The sequence below is a fragment of the Ruditapes philippinarum genome, unplaced genomic scaffold (assembly GCF_026571515.1).
Source record: "Ruditapes philippinarum isolate M1 unplaced genomic scaffold, ASM2657151v2 ctg2215_1_1_1_1, whole genome shotgun sequence".
NCBI classification, from domain to species: domain Eukaryota; kingdom Metazoa; phylum Mollusca; class Bivalvia; order Venerida; family Veneridae; genus Ruditapes; species Ruditapes philippinarum.
This window is the reverse complement of record NW_026862127.1, coordinates 14,096-38,177: the sequence shown is the minus strand read 5'-3', so window position 1 is coordinate 38,177 and position 24,082 is coordinate 14,096. Positions and strand designations below refer to the sequence as shown.

General features: G+C 31.0%; 2 protein-coding genes across 6 annotated transcripts; one reads left to right on the top strand and one right to left on the bottom strand.

Annotated features, from left to right (window-relative positions):
* The first annotated feature begins 991 nt into the window (after positions 1 to 991).
* On the top strand, positions 992 to 16,166 carry LOC132718039 (CD63 antigen-like). 3 transcript variants are annotated; one of them, XM_060701646.1, is made up of 9 exons: positions 992 to 1,119; positions 7,222 to 7,348; positions 8,474 to 8,591; positions 10,634 to 10,785; positions 12,102 to 12,176; positions 13,093 to 13,197; positions 13,730 to 13,948; positions 14,336 to 14,422; positions 15,760 to 16,166. In XM_060701646.1, exons 2-9 carry the CDS (start codon positions 7,289 to 7,291, stop codon positions 15,823 to 15,825), a joined length of 882 nt encoding a protein of 293 aa, XP_060557629.1. In that variant the 5' UTR covers positions 992 to 1,119; positions 7,222 to 7,288; the 3' UTR covers positions 15,826 to 16,166. The 3 variants fall into 3 exon arrangements, with proteins under 3 accessions (XP_060557629.1, XP_060557627.1, XP_060557628.1); XM_060701644.1 differs by lacking the exon at positions 992 to 1,119 and adding an exon at positions 3,740 to 3,889; XM_060701645.1 differs by lacking the exon at positions 992 to 1,119 and adding an exon at positions 5,692 to 5,845.
* Positions 16,167 to 18,030: 1,864 nt separating this feature from the next.
* On the bottom strand, positions 18,031 to 23,411 carry LOC132718038 (uncharacterized). Of its 3 annotated transcripts, XM_060701640.1 has the most exons (7): positions 23,351 to 23,411; positions 23,131 to 23,177; positions 21,919 to 22,055; positions 21,433 to 21,465; positions 19,209 to 19,445; positions 18,749 to 18,964; positions 18,031 to 18,420 (listed from the first exon to the last, which is right to left on the bottom strand). In XM_060701640.1, exons 3-7 carry the CDS (start codon positions 22,030 to 22,032, stop codon positions 18,037 to 18,039), a joined length of 984 nt encoding a protein of 327 aa, XP_060557623.1. In that variant the 5' UTR covers positions 22,033 to 22,055; positions 23,131 to 23,177; positions 23,351 to 23,411; the 3' UTR covers positions 18,031 to 18,036. The 3 variants fall into 3 exon arrangements, with proteins under 3 accessions (XP_060557623.1, XP_060557625.1, XP_060557626.1); XM_060701642.1 differs by lacking the exons at positions 23,131 to 23,177; positions 23,351 to 23,411 and adding an exon at positions 22,957 to 23,092; XM_060701643.1 differs by lacking the exons at positions 21,433 to 21,465; positions 23,351 to 23,411 and having other exon boundaries at positions 23,131 to 23,321.
* Between the last annotated feature and the right edge of the window lie 671 nt (positions 23,412 to 24,082).

Below are 24,082 nucleotides of genomic sequence, written 5' to 3'. Positions count from 1 at the left end.
GATTAGATGAAGGTTTATTTACTGATATTTCCAATCAAATATTTATATACTGCAATTGATTTTATCTTGACATAATTCGATAAAAGAATATTTGAAGTGCTCTAAATGTTTTACAGATGTACGTATTGCCCTTATATATTTTATGACCAAGTCAGTTGAAGACCAGGTTAAATTTTCAGATCTTCGACAAGCTTGAGACATTTTTAAAACTTTCAAAATGACTTTTTACCTAGAAGACCAAAGTTAAGAAAGACAAAAAAAGAAAAAAAGAAACACACATACAAAACAAAACAAAAACGTGCGCAAACGTAAGCACAAAACTCGATCCTATTGCATGACTTGTCTTCTATCTCACATGGAGACAACAAATCTTTCCTGTCTTTGATGTCAGAGATGAACGTTTGTCTTAAGCATTCTTTCCCTTTTATTCAACCCTTATCTTGCTGGAAGACAAATTTATTACCCTTAATATCCAATAAATTGATAATGGACAGTTCCAAAATTAGAAGCTAGTCAATTTCATTCATGAAAATCAGGAGGTTAGGGTTTTTTGTTTTTTTCCTGAAACAATCATGTTCTCGCGTAACCAGATTTTCAAGGCCAATACATATTAGCAAAATAAAATAACAATTAGGCCCTGAGAGATATTAGGTTTAATAAGATTACATCTAGATGGAACATTTTGTTACAATGCTTTCAAATTGATGCGATTTGGTGATATAATTCAGGGGACTGACCTTATAGTGACTTAATTGAAATCTATTCAGGAAGTAAAGCCATGTACGAATACATTAAAGTTACACCCAGCTTTGATTTTTATAACGATTTTTCATTCATGCGTAAAACATGCAACGAAACTACCTAATTTTATATTCCGATTATTTTTTTATTCATTCATTGCCACGTTGCATTCATATCTAGGTAGGAAAATGAAATAATAATGTTTATATATGACCGGTCCTATTTCTTCTATTTATCGGCGTATTTTTAAATCACATTTTCGAGAAATCGGTGACATGCCGTCTCGCATATCGAGATTAGGAACGGTAGATATACACTTAGATCATTTAAACCCTTATACATGCATCTATAATAAGATGTGGACTTAACCTTCGTAAAGTAAGACAATTATTTCTTTGATAACGCTCTTTTCGTCTAATTCTACCTTTAACAATATTTTTGTCAATTTCGACCTTGTTGGACAGTTTTTGTTTTTTTTTTAATCCAGAACCGTAAGTATATTAACTTTAACAGCAGTTTTGGACTATGATGCAAGAAAACAATAGCAATATAATATTTAAACATGGATAATTTGTAAATACATGTAGACATGTAGTGTCATCTTTCAAGCTAATTCATAGAGATAAAGTATATGCTATAAGGAATGTCATATCAACACCAGAGGGTCTTTTGCCTATATGTTGCTCAGGGGATCTATTAGATGCTCTAGGAAAAACTCATGCTTGACATGTTAGTAGTTGTTTTTGTAAGTTTTGTTTTTGTTTTTTTACCATTTTACATTTAAAAAAACGAAATGAAAATAAACGCGTGTCATATCTAGCTATGTTGGTGTTTAAATATCTTTATCAAAGTAGCGGGAGATAGATAACGGAAGTTTTTCCTGCTATTTTTTTTGTTCATTTATCAAACTATATAAGTGATTTATCTATAACGAATCATTGCTGCTATTTACCATGCAAGCCATTTTAACCAGAAAAATGTGTCAATGATACATTCTGTCAAAGTAAACATGTTGCTCCTTAAGAAGCAAAGAAGCTTTCATATTATCAAAAGGTTATCGTAGTTTTTTTAATGACAGTTACGATCGTAAGTGGCTTGCATACATATAAGGGAAGTAGCTTTGCATACAGATAAATGCAGTTGCATTGCGCAGCTTTGTATTCAGATAGGAAAATAGATTTGCATACAGATAAGGAATTCGCTTTAAGAACCAGATAGCTTTGCGAAGAAATAGGGGAATAGCTTTGTATACAGACAGAGAGGTACATTTGCAAAACGCAGGGAGACATTTTAATGTAATAAAAAGCAGTTGGAGGCGGAATGTTGCAACCAAATGCTAACCGGTTTTAGCTCATTCAGACACTTTTTGATATTCTTAAAATAGTTTAAAAATGCCATCGATGAAAGATAGTCATTAGGAGGGTAAAACCTACAAAAGACTATGTATCACTTTTTCAAAGTAAGTACCGTGGTACAATATATCAAGTCTTGTGACGTATATAAGAATCTTAATACATATATTTTATGTCATTTAACTGTACGTTTCAAACAGTTTGAATGTTTGCTTTGTGATAAGCTAATATGAAGATTGTTTCTTGTTTTGATACGATTTACAATTTCATTTTATTTTTTTGTCTTACTTGTAAAGAAAAGTAGGTACTTATAGATACTCTGATAATACGTAATCTATAAATCGAATTTGTAACACAGGTAAGACTTAGGTAAACAATCTTTATTGCCGCTGACATCATGTCAAATATATGCGTTTTTAATAGTTTCGATATAGTAGATGTGTTGTTATTTATCAATAATTTTACCTGTTAAAGTAAACAATCTTTATTGCCACTAATAATATAATGTGTAAAACATATGAGTGTTTTAATAGTTGGGATATAGCTCAGGGCACAACATATCTTTATTGATATATTGTTATTTATTCATAATTCCGCGCCGGACTTTAACTTAAACAAAAAACCCAAATTACATGTAGTTTAAGGTTGGTATTTAAATATCTTTAAGTATTTCAAACAGGTATTCACTACTCATATGTTGACGATCGAAATAAGTCATTTACATTGTCATGTAGAAATTACATCGGTAGCTGAATATTCAATAGCTCAACACTTAGCCTGCTGGCAGCAATTGATTGTAGCCTTGCAACCAGTGCAGACCAACATCAGCTGGCACAGCTGTCTGTTCAGATCATAGTCTGAACTGTTAGCCTTTCAGTCAGTACTTATATTGAATTTTGTATTTTTCCCCTGAAAATATTGACGGTTTTTCCTGACTGAAAGATGGGCAAGTCCATTTAATATATTTAACATGATAAGGGGTGTTTTCTTTTAGATCAAAGTTTTCTTATAAATAATAATGTCTATCGATACATACAATTCTGTAAACTAAAATTCAAGATGTCGTTTTTCAGAATCAAGTAAAGATAAATCAACAATAAGTTAGAATATACAAGTGAATGCCTCTTACGTTCAAGTGGTATCTAAAATTTAAAAAAAACTGTCCCAAGGCACATACCAATTCTGGTAAAAAAACAAACAAAATATCATTTTTTAACTAAAAACTTAAATAAATTAACCGTTTTTATTTTCATTAGAGATGGTATAGACTTATCTTTATCTTAGTAAACTTCTTCTAAATGATACTAATTTAATGATTGCGCGAAAATTTTGACCCCGCGAAAACGCCATCCTTGTGAAAAGCGCGAAAAAATGTTTCCGCGAAAGATTCTAGGAATACAGTACTCTGTAATAAATGTAATGGTTTGTATACGTAAATTTACGACAACAATACTCGTCATGACATCTGTTGTTTTGTCACATGATACATGGAATCTGACAATCTCTTAAGCTGAGCATTTGTATATTATATGAAAATCAATATTAGGGCTAGCAACAGCTTAAGAATAGATGTTCTCGTATGTCACTGACAGACCACCTTGATAAAACATCAACATGACTCTATGTCTCTACAACAACAGTCGATATTAGTGAATATTTATTCTAAATACGGAAGTTATGAAGTTTTATTACCACTAACATTATGAACAAACAGGTAGTTGTTGTGTTAGATATGAGACCTAGAACTATTACTATGTAGAGGATTTACCGGTGTTTGGATTGTGTGAAATATTGATGTGCGTATTACTAATTAATTAATATAACTATTGATTTAAACATGATGTGTAGTTTCTAATTTAAAATTTAGTCGTTTTTAGCCGTTTAACTGCCATTGTACACTCATCCAGCACGTATGTCTTACATTTATATTGGGTATTTTATGGTTAAGTATATGTAAAATAGTACTTGTAAATGTAAGGTCTATATAAACAAACGGTTTGAAATATGTCATTAGTGAGAGATTTGTTTGAATTGATGTTCATGCTATAAGATATATAAGAATAGGGAATGTTCATTTTCAGACATATTTGAGCCGCGCCATGACAAAACCAACATAATGGATTTGCAACAGCATGGATCCAGACCAGCCTGGAAATTTTAAATAGTTAACTTAAGTTATAATAAAAGAAGGGCATTTATGATATATGTGAAAGGGGCTCTAAAAGGGTTATAGCTTGAATTATGAATACAGTTTATACTTGACAACATTAATACATCAAATTTAAAGGAACTCAATTTAGATGATTTGACATGGCAGGGCTGGATATTTTTTTTAATTTGTAAACCATTTGATGACTTGTGATCATTCCCTCCATCCGTTGTACCATAATTATCATTTTACTGTTCAAAATTATCTAAAATGAAAAAAACGTTATAATATATAGGACCATGTAACCTGTCAAAATCTTGATAACTAATAATATAATTATAAAATGGATCAATGTTTTAAATGATTAATGCAAGGAAATTAAATACTATATTAATCTATTCTTATGTATACCCAACGTCTATTTAAGAAATAACATCGGCCTGAGATGTGTATATTGGCTATTTAACACCGGTTTGGAGTTTTGATGCGCAGGAATTGCATCAAAACGACAAAACCGGTGTTAAATAGCCGATATAAACCTCTCCGGCCGATGTTATTTCGATTCTAACACGATAAAATAAGGAAAATCACTTATGTTATTTTTCAAGCGGAAATAACTTCCGGTGCCGATTTTCGTATGATGCTGTTCGATTTTCGCACCCTACTTTTGCGAAGATATAGAAATTATTAAACAAAAGAAATAATAAGAAAACATGTTATTTTATCAAGTTTTTAACAATAAAAAACTTCGTGTTGTGTTTACATCAGTGCCCCATTTATCATTCTTGTATGTATGAAATAACGTCAGCTTGTTTATGAATGAGTTGTTTACTTAGGATGACGTCATTACGCTGCTTACGGATTGGCGCCGTTTGATCAAAATATTTATGAACTGATATGGTTATAATATGTGGCGTTAGTGTATGTGAGATATTATTTCGGTATTGTATGAAAAGAAAACATTATACGAACTGAAAATATAAATTAAAAAAAATGCTTTTTAATGTTGCTTTAAAATGCTTTGTAAACTATAATCGAGGGTGAAAACATAACAGCGCATATACAGGTAGTCCCTAACCGGTGTTTATTGGCATTTAACACCAGTTTTTTCCTTCTTTGTCTATAGTGGCAAAAGCACGTGAGTGTTAGAATAAATGTTATAATATAGTTTTAAGTGTTTAATTAACAACAGTTCTTTTTTTTCCTTAACACTGACGCGCATGATCAAACTTGTCAATAGTGTAACACTAATAAGAAGTTTTACGAAGGAGTGATTACTTTGTACAAGGTTTTTTGTTTGTTCAACATGTCATAATATTCAAATAAAGAAGGGTCACATTACGGAAAGAACCTTCAGAAAGTAATCGTTTACCAATGAGACGTATCATATCACGTTATCATACTTGATATTCCTATTACACTTTAAAGTTTTTTTCGTGGAAGAGAACAAAAGAGTTGTTCAAAATAACAAATTAAAAAAGTAATGGCTAATGTCCAAGTCACGAACTTTCTAAAAATGTTCTAAAAGAAATGCGTTTTAGAAAAACGAATAAATCGTTTTCGTGAAAAAGGACATGTCGTTGATTAACAAATAATCTTAAAGGTAAAGTAATTAATTATTATTTGATATCATCATTGTCATTTATTTATCTATTTATTTTTTATTATTTATTCATTTTTATTTTGTTTTTTATTTAATTTTATTTATTTATTTATTTTTTTTGTATTAAGAAGCACATTTTGAATACAGGCAATGAAGCATTTAATACATTTTATTAAAGCAAAGACTTCCACTATAAGATTTTTAACGAACACCTTTTTGGAACATACATGTAATTTATTTTACAGAAAACACACAGAAGTGAGTTTTAATTATTCTTTTTGACATGTCAAAATAAAAACTATAAACATTCGTTAAAATAATAGGACTATACACATGATTATTGTTAAAGAATGGACAGAACATGCTTTATGTTTTTTATTTATTTATCTATTTATTTATTTATTTGTTATTTTTGAAAAACATTATACAAACAACAATGAGTATGACATAATTGTTTGCTTTGGTTTAGATAAACAGAATCATGTATAACATAAGAGTTTAGTTGTTTTAATAATAACGCATATTATATGATCTATTAGCAATTATTATGTTAAAAAGTTGATAACTGAACACTGAATGTCTTAAATGGGCTTGTCTCCCTCTTGATCTGGACAAAACCATTCATCATTTTAAGGGAAAATATATAATATTAACAGGCAATATAGTGAACAGTGTGGACCATGGTCAAGTGGTTACTGGCTTGTCTTGGACTGCACTGTTCGCATGGCCACCAGCAGGGGCAAGGATTAATAAGGTCAAATAAAGATGTGTAAAATAAAGTCGTTACTTTTTCTGCGAGAGTACATTATTATTTTGTTGTCCTTTTTGTTCGATTTCTTTTTCAATACACTTTTATACTTACTGTTCGGGTTTTTACGTGTTATTTTTTCACCTTCCTATCAAATCGGTCCCACGATTTTCCTTTTTATTTGTCTACCCGAATGTTTATTCATGCTCACAACAGCAGGTCAAAAGTGTTGTGTGAGATTCGTGTAAAATTGAGCAATATTTGATTTTATAAAATTATTTTTCTAGACCTTTGGAACCATACATTCCAGTATTAAGTTAATGTTGAACATTCCAAATATTACTATATATGCCAGTGCTTTTGGTGCTGATAAAATGTCTATTTCTCCCAAAAGTCATTCAAACTAAGTCCGGGTTTTTGTTTTAATTGCTTCCTGATACTCTCAAATCACCAGAAAGTTTTGAACGACAAAATCTACGTCACCAAAATAAGATCGCTACAACTCGCATAGAATCTAACGTAATGGTAATTGAAAATAGATATTATCCGTACCTTTGTTTGTGATTTTTTAACTATATAACTATAAATTGTTACCACATCACACATTTCTTTTCGCATTTTCTTTCAGACTTTCTGGTAATCTCGATTCAACGTGCAACAATATTGTGATCTCAGAGGTTATTTATTGAAGGATCATGGGACTGTTAACATTCGCTGGAAGAATAGTTCTTGTTGTGGTCAACATAGTATTTATCGTGAGTATATCAGTGTTATATTCGTGTTATCAACACATTCTCAATATATATGAGTGTTATATTCGTGTTATCAACGCATTCTCAACATATATAAGTGTTATACAGTATAAGAGTGTTATATTCGTGTTATCAACGCATTCTCAATATATATGTGTGATATACTGGATATGAGTGTTATATTCGTGTTATCAAAGCCTTCTCAATATATATGAGTGTTATACAGTATATGAGGGTTATATTTACGTTTTCAACACATTCTCAATATATATGAGTGTTATACAGTATATAAGAGTAACATTCACGTTTTCAACACATTCTCAATATAAAGTATATAAGTGTTATATTCGTGTTATCAAAGCATTCTCAATATATATGAGTGTTATACAGTATATGAGTGTTATATTCGTGTTATCACAAATTCTCATTATATATGAGTGTTAAATTCGTGTGATAAATATATTCTCAATATATATCAGTGCTTTCTCAATGTTTATTATCGGATAAGATATCACGGTTGATAATGTGAGCACTGGGTGGTACCATTTTTAAACATTTGAATGATTGAAAGCGATAATATAATGTCGAACTGTAAGATTTGAAGGTCTGTCGTATTCTAATCGAAACATACCATCTAGAAATGAAATTCATTTTGAAACGATTGAGTAAAATTCTATAGAAATAATGTCTATCGCGGAACGATGAATGATTGGAGAATTATATAAGTAACATATATTTACCGGTAATCATGCAATTATCATTTGCATATGTTCATATATATTTACGTATTTATACATAATCAATATTCGCGTATAAAATTAAATTGTAATCAATGTGTGCGAAATGGACCGATTAACGTTATTTTTGGCCTGCCTTGCTCAGCTTATTTAAAACTCACGTTCACGTTTTCATGATATTGCTGTCTTATGCTCAATATTCACAAATAATCTAAAAATAGATGACCCAGGGCTCAAATTATTTAACAAAGTTTTCTTTTTTGGAACATTTTCTACACTAACCAATTACGTTGAGATTACAAAAATGGACATCACTTCTTGCCTAAGTTGTAACTATATTGTATTTTGAAAAAGGAGATTCCTTGAATATATTATTTCCATTCTGTTACAGTTGGTGTCACTGACTTTGATTATAGCTGGATTCATCATTAGATTTGCCCATGAGTGGCTCAAACCTAGACTCGATAGTGTCCTCAACAAGATAGAGAGTACAGTACAAGAGGGATATGGTAATGTATTTATCAACTTATCAATATTTCGAAAGAAAATGTGACTTAAAATTGCTGATAATTTTGTGAATAATGATAGAGAATACATTTTTGCATATTTTTTTTAGTTTGGTATGTACTCGTTCCAAAGACATAGTATGCCTCTCATCATTCAAGCTGTCACAGTTGAAAACAAAACAAAACAAACACCAACGATACATAATAGTGGTACATAGACCAACTGTCAGAATAAATATCATAGACTCCATACCACTTTTACCATACCACTAAAAGACAAAAGTCTTTGACCTAGAGTCATGAAACTTTACAGAAATGTTGATCAGCATGTGTAAGTTGTGCAGCTGGGTATTTTCGTCTGGATATTTTTAGTATTTTTAGAGTAATTGCCCTTGACTTAGTAAAATTTTGCAATTTTCAACTTGTGTCGCATGTAACTCAAAAGTATTTGACCTAGAGTCATGAAACTTTACAGGAATGTTGATCAGCATGTGTAATTGTCTACCTTGGTATTTTTATCTGGATATTTTAGTCCTTTTAGAGTTATTGCCCTTGACTTAGTAAAATTTTGCAATTTTCAACTTGTGTCGCATGTAACTCAAAAAGTCTTTGACCTAGAGTCATGAAACTTTAAAGGAATGTTGATCAGCATGTGTAGTTGTGCACCTGGGTATTTTCGTGTGGATTTATTTAGTATTTTTAGAGTTATTGCCCTTGACTTAATAAAAAAAATTCAATTTTCAACCTGTGTCGCAAGTAACTCAAAAAGTATTTGACATAGAGTCATGAAACTTGACAGGAATATTGATCAGCATGTGTAGTTGTGCACCTGGGTATTTTCGTGTGGATTTATTTAGTATTTTTAGAGTTATTGCCCTTGACTAAGAAAATTTTTGCAATTTTCAACTTGTGTCGCATGTAAGGCCCCCACGATTACACGTTTAAACGGATTCGTTTCGATTTTCATTCATAAACGTTTACGATATTGTTTACCGTTTAATCGAAATGACCATATTGGCTTACAAAATTTCTTAAATGCCTGTAATCATGGATTTTATCAATTCTTGAGGTTTTTTTATTCCAAAGTAAACAAACGGAAAATGGGTGTTTACAACCCTCCACACAGCATTACCGTGCAAAATTGCTCGTGACATAATACATTTTTGGTAAAAAATGGGGTTACAATGCAAAAAATGTGTGCTGACTAAATCGTGATGAGCCTTGCACATTCTTAATTTGTACATGTATTAAAAATAGAAAGAAAGACATCATTTGGCGACTCAAATACATGGTGTAGGTACCACCGTTTAAACGGTATCGTTTCGGTTCTTAGCAGTCGTGTAAACGTTTACAAAAAATTGTAAACGTGGGAGCCTTAGTCGCATGTAACTCAAAAAGTATTTGACCTAGAGTCATTAAATCTTACGGGAAGGTTGCTCAGCATATTTAGTTTTGCACCTGGGGTTTCGCTTGTGGATTTATCCAGTATTTGTAGAGTTATATCCATTGACTTAGTAAAAACCGTTTCATTATGTTGTTATTTGTTCCTTGAGTGATTGAGTTAAAATCAACGAACTTTACAGGAATAATGATCAACATCACTAAATTACAGGAATAATGATTCACATCACTGTGAAGCTATGCACCTGGGACTTTGCATGAGGATTTTTTTCAGTTTTGTTAGAGTTATTGCCCTTGACTTACAGTAGTATAAATTTGCAATTTTCAACTTGTACATGCATAGCTCAAAAAGTATTTGACTTGTAGGCCTGTGGTTTACAATAATGTTGGTCAGCATGTGTACTTATGCACCTTGGGGTTTGCTTGTGGATTTATACAGTATTTGTAAAGTTCTAGCCCTTTACTTAGTAACAGATTTTTAGTTTTCAAAAATTTTTGACCTAGAGTCATAAGATTGACAGAGCTGTGGCGCGGTGGGGGCACCCGTGTCCTATGGACACATTTCTAGTTATATTTTGCATTTTAAAATTATTTCATTTCATAGGATTTTTCTCAAGTATTTCCTCATTTTCGTCTAATTTCAGGGGACGCCGAGTTCAGTACGGATAAGTTCGAGTTTGGATCTCTCGTCAGTACACTATGTTATATAATGATAGCGGCCGGAGTGGTTCTCCTTGCCATATCCTTCCTAGGATGCTGTGGAGCTTGCTGTTCTTTTACTACCGTCATGCTCGTGGTATAATATAGCTTATCTTTTTTATGTTCAATTCTTTACTTCATATTTCGTCTAGTGATACAAATAAGGTTCTATTTTGATAAAAAGTGTAAAAGTAAAGATCAAAAAGAGGACTAAATCTTTTCCATCCACCAAACAAATAAGTCACTTCAAAGGACAAATAGACAAGGCATACACGAATTATTTACCTAAGGTAACTCGATAACTCGAGGCCTTCGAACAACCATTTAAACATACATTTATACAAACAGTTATTTAAACTTTTAAAAGTTGCACCAATCTCATTTATATACCACTTTCCGTATTTACGGGACAGTTAAGCTCAAAGTATAGTTGTAACAGAATATTATAGCATTGACGACTTGATAAAGTAGTAAATCTTAAACATTGAAATGATTAAATATTAATTAAATAATTCCAAATAAAAAAAGTTATAAATGCCTTCTATGAAGACAATGCGACAAGAATATTACCTATAAGTGCACTGAAGCCATTTACTTTGATATTTTGCGAGATAAAAATTGATTTCTGTAATTCTAATCCTTGTTTCCGCTAAAATCGTGCGTCTTAAACATTCGAACATTTGTGCTTTTAGTCTAGCCGTATTGTATTGTATCACTACAAAACAAACTTTATTTTCAGCCTAACCTTTTGATAATAACAAAATTTGGAGGATGAAAAAAGATATTATAATACTGACGTATATGACATTAGGAAAATGTGTAAGCTTAAAGATGACAGATTTGTGCTTACATGCATAAAGTCATTAAGTTATTTTTAGCGCTTCGGGAAATGATGTCAAATGGAGCAACTACCCGTTATCTATTATTTATTACATGCTTTTCGGTGGTTTATAGAAATATATCAGTGATATAAAACTGGTTATTTCAATGTTTTAAACAGTGAAATTATCAATTTGATAATTTCACTGTTTTGAATTTTAGCCCCTTACGTTGTTTCAGTGAAATACCAGCGTGCACAGTACTGGGAACCAACTTAATTACTACGGGACGTCGTAAATGACGTCACGTTGTTTTATTATTTGGCGCGCTTTTCATGCAGTATTAGGTTTAATGTCTTTTTAAAACGTTTCTTTGCATATAATAAAAAGAAAATTTGTTTGGTTTAGTGTAAAATCGAAATATATTTCACATTGTGAACACCAAAAGTTCATATTTCACTCGTGGCTGCGCCACTCGTGAAATATACCTTTTAGTGCTCACTCGGTGAAATACATTCCGATCTTACACTGAACTAAACAAATATCCTCTATAATTATAATCATTATATTAAATGAAATTTTGTTCTTTTTTCAGTACTCAATCATTTTGATAGTTATCCTGCTTGCCCAGGTTGCTGCTATAATTCTAGTATTCGCAAAACCCGATGTGGTAAGACCCTTTTCAATTTTGTAACGTGTTTGCAATTTTACAGTACGTTTAACTATGCAATGAATGCGGGGAAAAAACAATCGGAAATGAATAAGGACACGTTCTTCCTAGCATATTCAGTATCAGATATTTCGCAACAAACTAAATTGAACACAACTATCTCCGCATATCCTCATTGTCAGAAAAAAATGAGATCTGTATACCTAGATTTGTAGAAAATTACGAGTCTCTGAACATTTGAATTCAGAGCGCATACTGACAGGAGAACAGACAGATCTTTTATTAATGTATTCATCACGCCCGATCGTTATACGAGCTCTTGGTGCGAAAGCGTTGTAACTCATATTAGATAAAAAGGAGTAACAACCCTTTCGCACCAAGCTGTCGTTATGTATACAATGCCGGACCGTGAAGAACCGAAGCGCGCACAAATAACAATGTATTTTTACATCCTAGACGGTCAACTACGTGTGTGCATATATTTTGTTTTTAGGTTTTGTTCTTTATTGCATAAATCTCGATTCAAATGTCATTATTTTTTAAAAAGTAATTAAAGTTTGACCGCTATGATGATTTTATAATTGAGCAGCCATTACGTAGCCGTTGACGACCTGCCGTTATCTTATTTGCGTACTAAGTCTTCTTATGAACATGCCGTTAATAACAAATTGTGTTAAAAGAAATTTATTACACAAGATGCTTCTGAGATATACGAGAGATTATAGAAAAAACATCCTTCTTGAAATAAATGTTAACCTCGACTAGCACATCGGGTCATAAGTATCCCATTCTGGCTAGATACTCTCGTATATCCCGTCAACAACTTGTATAACTAATAAAATATATTGTTATACACGTGTTAAAGAAAATGAAATGTTTTAGAATATTAAATAACAATTTATTGATACTACTTTAGGTTAAAGACAGAATGAAATCTACACTTCAAGATACAATGAAAGATTATGACGGTATCAAGGGGACGTCAGTGTCTGCATTAGGCTGGAACTGGGTGCAACAAGAGGTATTTCTGCGTATAAAAATCATGGTTGCCATATTAGATAACCCTTTAAGAAGTCGCTTCAAATTGAATTTGTAAGCAGGAAATTATAAACAGAACAACTATATAAAACGGGACAGATTTCCTTGCGTTAATATATTGATGAATGAACTATTAAAAATATCTAAAATAACAATTTTTGACAAAACATTTTCCTTGCATGCAAATAAGGAAAATAGACCACACCCCTCTAGCGACCCTATTTTGAGGATTTAAAGCTAAAATATTGAAATGGTAACATTCGAGTATAGTCACCCAAGAATCATGTCTTATTTATATATGAAACAGTACAGGAGCTATTTTTTTTAATTTACGTACTACCTTATTTTGTTTTAATTTACGTACTACCTTTTATTTGACAAAGCTAGAAATTACATACGTTTTGAAATGTCATTGGTTATAACCAATTAAGTCATAGTAACATTTTACTTTATTAATTATTAAGAGTTTATTTAATAAAATAATCATTTCATATTTCTTCAAATATCTTTTCAAGTTTGATTGTTGCGGGGCAGAAGGATATGCAGATTTCGGGGATAAGGGAAGTCCATACAAAGATTCAGGAGTGAATGACAATGCAGATATGGGTGGTAACACAGGGAATGTTGGAGCTCCTGTGGCCTGCTGTAAAACATTGCCTACAGACGATGGAAAAAGGACGACATGTGCTGGCAATGGTGCTCCTCCAACAGAAGCAAACAGCAATTTAAATAAAGTACAAAATAATTGAATTTCTTTAATTAGATTTATGTAGATAATTGTGTGATAGATCTTGAATATATGCTATATATGTGTGATAGATCTTGAATATATGCTATATATGTGTGATAGATCTTGAATATATGCTATATATGTGTGATAGATCTTGAATATATGCTATATATGTGTGATAGATCTTGAATATATGCTTTATGTACTAATGCTTCATCTGTTTATGAATGTATATAAATCATGACTGTATTCTCTTTCAACATAAGTAGATAAGCCGATGTATGAAAACATGCTCGTGTGTTTACTGACAAAAATTTAGAGTACAAAATGATTTTTAGATTGTTTTGTTATAGAACACTTAATTAATAGCATATTTTGTCCATTTTGAAAGGGTTGCGTTAATGAGGTTTGGTCCCGTGTCGTTGAAGAAAATACTTTGATGTTTGGCATCGTTGTTGGTATATGCTTTTTAATACAGGTAAATCTCTTATACTTTATATTACATTAAATCATGGTTTGGATTTGAGTATTTACGAACATTTTAAGGAGTTTTATTCTGTTAAATATAACAATTTTGTTGAAATCACAATACACACCCATCTGACGTTAAGGAAGACACAGGCAAAATTTTCATATTTTAGATTTTAATTTTCTATCCAATATTCTATAAATGTCATCGAAATGAATACTCTTAAGCAGTCTAGGGAACAAAATTTTTCTCCATATAAAGAAAAAAAAAATTGTTTCCTAACCTGACCCACGCGGGTCAGGTTAGAGCATTTACATTTCACCATAGTTATCACAGTGAACTATAAAAGCGTAAAAGAACCTGTCAAATGAGCGACTTAGGCTTGTTTTAATCTTACAATATCCACAATATTTTTTTTTTAACTTCTAGAGATTGTAATTGTCAAATGACTTGTTTTAAAACTACTGGTTAGTTCTGTCTGCGTCGTCATTTCGTTCAATATATGTAGACTTATTTACTTTTTAAACTCACATTATACAGTATTTATACAGAAAAAAACATCCTGGGACTTTTAATCACTTTTAAAAACTTCATTTTAGCGTAAGTTAAGTAAATATTGAAAATTTAATATTTTGTCATATATTTGCCTAAGTATCCCTTTAAGGTAACACAATGTTAAGGTGAGTTTAATGTACGAATGTTGTTGTGTATTCCAAACACTGGAAAGAAATTATGTCCGCTTAAGAACATAAATTGCACGCCATGAATTTACTTAGAGATCCTGTATGTTGTAATTGAGGTTGTAACTACACGTAAGTGAAATTTTATACATGTATATGTATATAATTATGCTTAAAATTAAAATCAATTATCAAACATCGAAGAATATGTTAAATATGTACTGCAAATATTTGTGCACATTATAGTAATCATTAAAATATATGCATTCATTTCTTATTGAAAAATTTGACTTGGACTTTATAGAAAATGAATTTTTCTAATTACCTCCCTTTATTTAAATGAAATGTTAAATTCGGTAATATCTATATAAATAATGCTTTTTTGGAACTTACAATATTGATAAATCTTAATAAGAGTATCATATTTATGATATGAAAGCATAAAAAATTGTGTAACAAGTACGATTACTACCAATATATATACATGTAATACATTTGAAAACTGTTTGTAGGCTTGTTTTCATGATAGTATGTATTCATATTGATATATTGTAGCATCTTCTTTCACACAGTTTTATGCTACGCTTTTTCGATTGTCTCGGAACTCATCTGAAGATTTCTAGCAGTGACGGACTTTAAATGTTGTTTTGTTGATATATTTTCCAGATTGTGCTCATCATTTTTGCTTGCCTTGTCTTCAAGAACAGAGGAGTTACCGGAGGCTTGATTTAACACAGGACAATAAAGTTCTACACAATCAGCAAATATCTGTGATAATGTATATATTGTGATATGTTACTATAGTGATATATGTGTGTGATATCTGGACAAACTTTACATTAACCGTAGTCATGATTCTCCTTGATAAAAAAAAAGATTTATTTTGTAAAATACCGGTATGAAATCTATATCAACATACCAATCTTGTTTTGAAAACTTTAAAAATCATAGTGTAATCTAAGCATACAAATATAACTTTGAAGACATAAGTGAACATGTACAATACTTTATTGAAACACATACATTTCCTTAGACGTTATATCTCTTTTAAGGAGAAAGTGTTACTTATATTTTTTTTAAAAGTATGTATGAACTCAGTGAAATGTTATTTCCATGAGAAACCCCTTGCTATTCCTAGAAATATCTTCAAGCAATCTCAGGCCTATGTCTTGCCTCTTGTCAATGCTTATTTTTACAAATGAAAACAAACTTCCATTAAAATCGGTACCTTAAATTGTTAATTTTTTATCTACAGTTTAGTTGAAATTATATCTACAGTTTTTGTGCAGAGCGCAAATAATAAATATATTTATGTTATAAATACGGATTTATTTTGATATGCTTGCTGTTGAATAAGTACAACCGTCTGCTGTCTAGACTTAATGATTGATACAGTTACCGGGTTATCACTGTTTAAAGGGGCGAATATAATACATCTATATCTATAAATGAATCTTACATGGGGTGCCATATTAATCACAAAGTGAAAGCTTTTTGAATTGCAAACATTTATACTTATAAAATATATAATTATTTTAAACCTCTGGTAGTGCATTTTCTTATATCAAGTAAATAATCACTGACCGAACTTGTTGTTCTTTGTTCTATTTTTGTTATACTTCGCAGTAAAATGTATCCAAATATAGAATTTTAATTGATGAGTTCAAAGATAATAAAGAAAACATTTTAACACGGAGGAATTACTGTTTTCATGTTTTCGGTTGATTACAATAATTTTAATGGATATTGAGCTGAAAGAGACATTGACTATGATAGTTTAGTAACCTTATTTTATGATACTTAACAACTAATGGTACATAAAATACTAATAGTTCACAGAACAATTAAATACAAGACACATTGTGAATGTTGAAAATATAATTTATGCAATAAATTAACTGTATATTAACAAACTATATCGATAAATGCATGGTACATTTCACAAAAACAAAACAAAAAATTGGCACAATATTAACAAAGACATTTACAATAACGAAAAAATCAACGAATAACAAAACAAGAAGTCAAAAATAGTTAACTTTGAGAAACATGATAACAGAAAAAGTGTATTATATCTAAACATAATTATAGTTCAAACAGTACATTAACTAGTGAAAGAGGTCATATAATATGACACGCTTCAACATTTGATGGAACAAACAAATGAAACTATATCAATTTTGAAAATAAAGTAAATTATTAAAAGAGAAAAGATGTCTGTACATCAATATATTACATAACTATTTAACTACAAAGTTGTTATTGCAATGCGTAATGTGCTGAACGAGTTTTCTATATCGCTTCATAATTATGTCGTCTGCAGAACAGTAAAGACATATTTACTTTCTGAATGGAACCGTGAATAATACAGTCAGTATATATTCACAAAAATATCATTTTATCTTGATGGGTACTGTATTGAAGTTTTAAAACAAACCATATTTGATAAATTATTTCTAATATAATAAGAAAAGTAGTCATTCTTTTTAGTTGTAATTATACTGTAGTTTTAGATTAAACCAAAAAGTCGTTTTAGTAAAACATACTAAAGTTATCAACATTTCGTCGTTATACAAATCAATATAATTATGTACCTTTTTCGAATCTATACCGAGGAACTGTATAATTTATACAGGAAGAACATCTTTAAAGCCATTCACGAAACAAAGAAATAAAAATTTCAAAACTCAGGTATATGCATGTAACTTTGGTCCCGACGCAAAGTTGTAAAACGTCACACTGATAACTTCTTGGGACATGTCGTAAAACAGACCGGTCATATTATATTAAATTGGAAGAAATTTACACAAACAATCCTCGTCAACACATAACACTGTCCACTTCCTTAGAAATGACATGTTTGTAGTCGCTACATTATCCTCAAATTTCCTTTTTTACACAGCACATAAGGCACTTTTTTAGATTCTTTTTAAAAAAAAATATTTAAAGTATTGGCGGGAGATATGTTAACTGTCTATTGACGTCATCTTTACCTTCATCTCTAACCGTTACCGGCGTCACCATGAGTCTTTCATACGGTCCTTGATTGTCTGACGAACGGTTATGTTCATGGAGTCCTTTAGTATAAGAGTAAATGCTATCAACAATCCTAGTATACAATCTCGGATGAAGTTTTGATGTTTTGTCACTTTCCTCCGATGTTTTCGTCATTTGCTTAAACGGAGATAGTTTGTGTTCTTTTAAATGGAACGAGTTAGCAACCTCTGGCTCCCTTTTACTCTTAAATGCCATGTGAGACGTCGGCGAGTTCATGTCCATCATGTTGTGTAGCTTTTTCTCATACCTTCGTTCTACAGCTCGTTTTGCCTTGAAATACAAAAAGTACTTTTGAATATGAAGAGACCAAAGCATGAACGTTTCAAAAATGGGAGAAACGGGAGGGTTTCTTATTTGTAATGTGGACAATAAATGTCTGAAAACGCTTTTTCAAGAGTCTGTTATCAAGTTTACACATACATATTCATTGATGTTGTAAAACAGTATGATATATTGAGATGATAATCTTTGATAAAACCATTGTTTTAAAACGCACCGACTTGAAATGTGTCACTATTATTTCTATCATATAAGTCGGGCTTCGCAAACAAAAGAGAAAAAAACTCATAAATAAGACAACATCTTGCCAAAACATTACCCTTTCCTTTCTCTTTTGTTTGGCTAGTTTTTCTATCTTTGCCTGAATAGGGACTTCTCTAACTCTAGGTGTAAGGGCTGGGACAATACTTGGCTGACTAGGTAGATGCTTCTTTCTTTTTGCACTTGATTCCGGAAATGTAAACTCCCGGGTATTAAACATGTGGTAACTGGGAATCCTGGCAGCAACCTCAACCGACAGTGAACGTTCATCTGCCTAATGGTAAGAATTTAATGATATCAGTTTCAGCATATAGATTATAAAAAAAAAAACTACAAAAAAAAATAAAAATGAAAAATCAATCTGAGTGTGTCTGTTTTGGTTTTTTTTCTCTGTTACTATGCAAATTTACTCAATCTAATGGATGAAATAAGTTGTACAATTAAAAAACAATTGGTTAAAATTTCAGATCGCAATTATGCTACGGCAATAACGTTGACTAAGGTTCAACTTGACTTACCCTTTCTGTAAGAAATGCCGGTGATATAGACAATGAGGGTAATGTAGGGAGGTCGCTATGTCCTTCTTCATAATCTTCTTCTTCCTCCTCGAAACTATTGTGTCGTTTTGGTAGCATGTTCTCCGGAATAGGGGGAAGTTTCTTCTTTTTGATATCTTTTTTCCTTGAAACAAATGGCGGCTCAAAGCGGAACTCCTTAAATGCGCATGTCCTGGTGAGCCCTTGGTCACGTGACAACTGCAAAGGTAATGGAAGTCCGCAATGTTTACAAATCAGAAGCTGTGGGCAAAGGAAATAACGGTATCCGTACTTAGCAAAGAATTTTTTGATTTCAGATTTACAGTCCGGACTCAATCCAATAAAATCCCCTTTCATTATTAAAAGCTAATGACTTGGAACTTCATCGGATGAAAGGCAAACACTATGCAGAAATGTGCACTGTTTATTTTTTATAACCGATTTCAGTTGAAAAATAGGATATGATTTAGTACATCCCAATACAAGAATAGCATCCAACACAGCAAATATTTACGAAAGAGTAATAAAAGGATATGAATCGTTATTATCGAATATCTTTCATTGTTAAATGTATATATTTTCAATAACCATGTATCAAATAAGAGGATTTGCTTATGCAAATATTGTGAAATCCAAATTGAATTGCTGTTTTTCCTTATTTTTACTCTAATTAACGTAGGATTTGCAAAAATTTATTTCCAACATTGCATGAATAATAGAATTGTGTGTTTATTTTAAACATTTATCTATATGCATAAGATTTTAATGCCATTAAACAGCGTCATTAGAAAGTAGTTCTTTCCTTAATCACAGTGGCAATTCTGAATATTTTGAAGGAAACAAACTTGTAAAAGTCAACACCCACTTTCATATGTCAAACATTTTAAGCCATTGTTTAAATATAACTTTTTGTTAATAATAACAATAGTTTTTATTTACCTTTTGAATGCTATTTACTAATACATTTATGAACTTAATAATCTTTTATCGGCTAATTTCTATTTTCGTTTGATAATTACTAGTGTCAATACGAATGTGCTGAATAAATTTAAAAACATTCTTTAAGATTAACTAGATAGTTTTAAATATTTTACTGTAAGTCAAGTACGAGTCATATGGTTTATCGTAATTGCCGACCGATCTCGTACAAGATCAAATTTCCCACAAGGTGTAAGATATTCTATAATTACCAGTTTATCTTGATGACAAAAGTATTGGACCATGTCATTTCATAAATTCTATAACTTAATATACAAATATACAGATGGGTTTGATGATTAAAGACTTAACGTTAGAATAGGTATTTAAAAAGATAACACAAATGAAAAGTTCATTTAAATTAACAGGTCACGCTGTGCACACGATGACAGAGCAAAAATTCATTGGTCTATTTCATTTTCTTTTCTTTTTTAATTAAGTATAACGAAAATGATTAAACGCTTAACACTGCAAATTTCTTCGCTTCCATTTTTGGAACTTCCCATTATCAAACTTTTGGATATCAAAATGAAAACTTTAAGCTAGTCTGCCAACAGTGTAGAGTTTAGTCAAATAACACGATGAGCAGGCAGGCCTGTCACTACTGGTTGTATATACTAATCACTTTTGGTTCCAATAGGTTAAAACAAAATCAATTTAACTTAACGTGATACGTTGAATTGAATTGCATTCCATGATAATAATTTCTCTTGCCAAAGTGCTTCTAAAAACCCAGCATGTCAGGTGACTTTATTAAAATAAGCGCTATATCTATGGTATAAATTGCTTTGCAATGAGGCTTAGAAATACTCGTGCACTTGAACCCTTGAACATTATAACAATTAATTAAAGTATTTACAAATCAAACTATAATTGCTTCTTCTCGAGACAAGCATCCTCCTTCAAGTAAATTTAGATATTCAACTGCTTGAATTTCACTGGTAGCCATATTATTGAGTGATCTGTCGCAACTGTTTGTAGTCATTTGTCATTTACCAAAGGTATGTGCTTAAAAGTACAAGATTTCTTTCGTCCTAATGATATGATAGTTCATGAAAACAATTTGACAGTCGAAAAGTTGAAAGCTTAAGATTAAAAAGCTGTAAAGATGAGAAGCACGTGACGGTGTTGCTCAAAGTAATCCAGAAATATCAGTAATGTGTCTTGTGCAAAAAGTATAAACATGTGTGAAGTTTAACCAAACCTGTGCTAAATACAGAAGACTTACCCTTTGTTTCCATTTCAATTTTTGACAGTTTGTCTATTTGCAAATCGAAAAGACATTAGGTAAATATATATTATACGTAAATACGGAATCGAGAATATTCCTAAAAATGTCATCGGGCTAATTAAAACATGAATAGAATGTAGAGAAAGCTTGGTGTAAAGATAGGATAAAGATTTTAATACAATTTATTTTCCATTTGTTGGAAAATATCGCCGATACATACTAAGGACAATTATTTTCCTTTCGAATGAACCACGTTGTATTATAACGATGTCATGAAAAGAAACCAAACTAAAAACTTAAGATCTTCTTAAGGGTTTTTGAGATGATATACTTCAAAAAGTGTTTGAATTTAATCACCTAATTAAAATACTTGTAGTAACGCTTATAAAAAAAGTTCCCTTGATACTTATTCTGAATGTTGTCGAACACTAAATTATTTTTGTATAAACACTAGTGTTTTAGATACGTGTAGATATTATTAACCTTTTTAATTGCAGGAAGTTTTTCGACATGTTTCAGCTGAAGTTGTTTGACCCTGTGTATTTGCTCGATGGTAGCAGTCTCCATTCTATTGGCCAAGTTCACTTCCAACAACATCTTCTGTCACATAAACTACACATCTGAAACATTAACCATCTGGTAATAGAAACACTCCGGCCATTATTTTGCATAGTTTGTGCAATGGATTCGTTCTCCTTTGAATATGGAATAACAGTCCATTAAAACTTGAAGGGATTTTAGTACCAAAATACGAAAGTTGAGCTACAAAAATATAGAGCCCCTATACTGGCTCTCTGTTCTGATGGCAAAAGCTAAGGACATCAGGTAAGTTGGTGATTAATAAAGGACAAGTTAAATGTTTTTTGTGAAAAATCGTAATGAAATCAGTTTGCGACGCCAATCGTTGTTGTTATGATCACTGTACGCATTTGTAACAGTACTATTTCAGAGGCCATACTATTTCAAAGTTACACTGACAGGCATTAAATGTATCATTACCTCGTATATACTGGAAATGAATGTTTTTATAAAGCACTTATAAGGGACAATGTAGAAATATAGGTGACAATGCCAATAATGTCTTAATTATAGGTATTAGTCATCTAGCGCGCTAGTTAAACATGTTAAAGGAATACAAGGCAGTGGGAGGATTTGTTTTGGCGATTTTAATAAAATTAATAATGCATGTCAAGTGTGCATCATCACTGCCACTACTACTTAGGCTGCATTCTCTTTGGATTTAGACTTCATCCTGCTACTTGTTGTCAACCAAATGGTTTGTATCCGAGGCATAATTCTTAGAATAGATAATCTCTTCATTGGTAAATGTAGCTTTCCAATTTATTCGATTTATATTTTCAACACATCATTCAAAGCCTTGATATTGGTCGTGATTACACGCCAGGAACACATATTACATTAAAAAATCGCATAGTTCAATATTAAATTCAATAACAAAAGTATGATGTGATGGAAAAAAAAGAGTATATACTTTGTCAGTATACATAAAACAATACTTACCTTTTATGGCTGTATTACTCCAGTTATTAACAACAGTTAGAATACAATTTTAAACATTTCTCCTTCTTCCTTTGTAATTAAAAATCTATATTAAAATGTTTTATATAAACCTCTTACAACTATGACAATGTAGTTTAAAGCATTAAACTTTATTTTTGCCTCAATAAAACTTACCATTCAATATATATCCGCCATTTTTATCTAAACGATTGAAACAATACCTTTAAAAGAGCACAAAAAATATTTTCTGTTACAGTAAACAACACATCTTCAAATAGCCTTAATAATCAACGATATTAAAACACATTTCAACATTATTGTTTCAACAGAAGGAAAAAAACTCGAGATAAAATATTGCCAATTAACTATTGTTTAAGATATCTAATTTTATTACAATGAAATACTATAGACTGTTTATTATCAAGATCTATAAATTGTGTTGGAGACATTTTCAAGGATCGTCTAATCTCAATTGATGATTATTATTTTGAATGTTTAAATTGTGAATAAAACCATAATAGGCCTGTTTATCATATATACGAAAAGTATAGTTAAATTTATTCGTTAGAGTAGATCTAGTGGTATATCTTTGTTAAAAACCAAATTGGTGCCTCTATTTATAATATCTATCAAGTTAAATTAAGGCGATATTATGAGTCCATATGTTCATTTAAACCATTAAACGACGTGCCAATATCTGTTTTAAATAACAAGACATTGAATAAAGTTGTAAACTGATACATGATTTGACAGAGTAATTCAATGCTATATACCATATAAAACAATTTCGTAAAGCTATTATTCGCAGGCACAAATGCGTATAACTTTGATTAATGCGTCTTTAAACACTACGTGCTGTAAAAATGCTAATAATTTTATTCAATTTAAAATGAATGCAAATAAATGAAGATGTCCTATCAAATTTTACAAAAGATTAAAAGTGTGTTAATAAATGAAATTTGACTCAATATACAAAAATGCTAAATGAAACCATTGCGCCTGATTTTGAGATATTGACAGTTGATCACTCAAACTATTGGCTAAAAAGCACATATAAAAACAAATAGCCAACAGTCATAACTACCCGTCCGTTTCATAAATTACTTAATTATATTAGATGCAATCC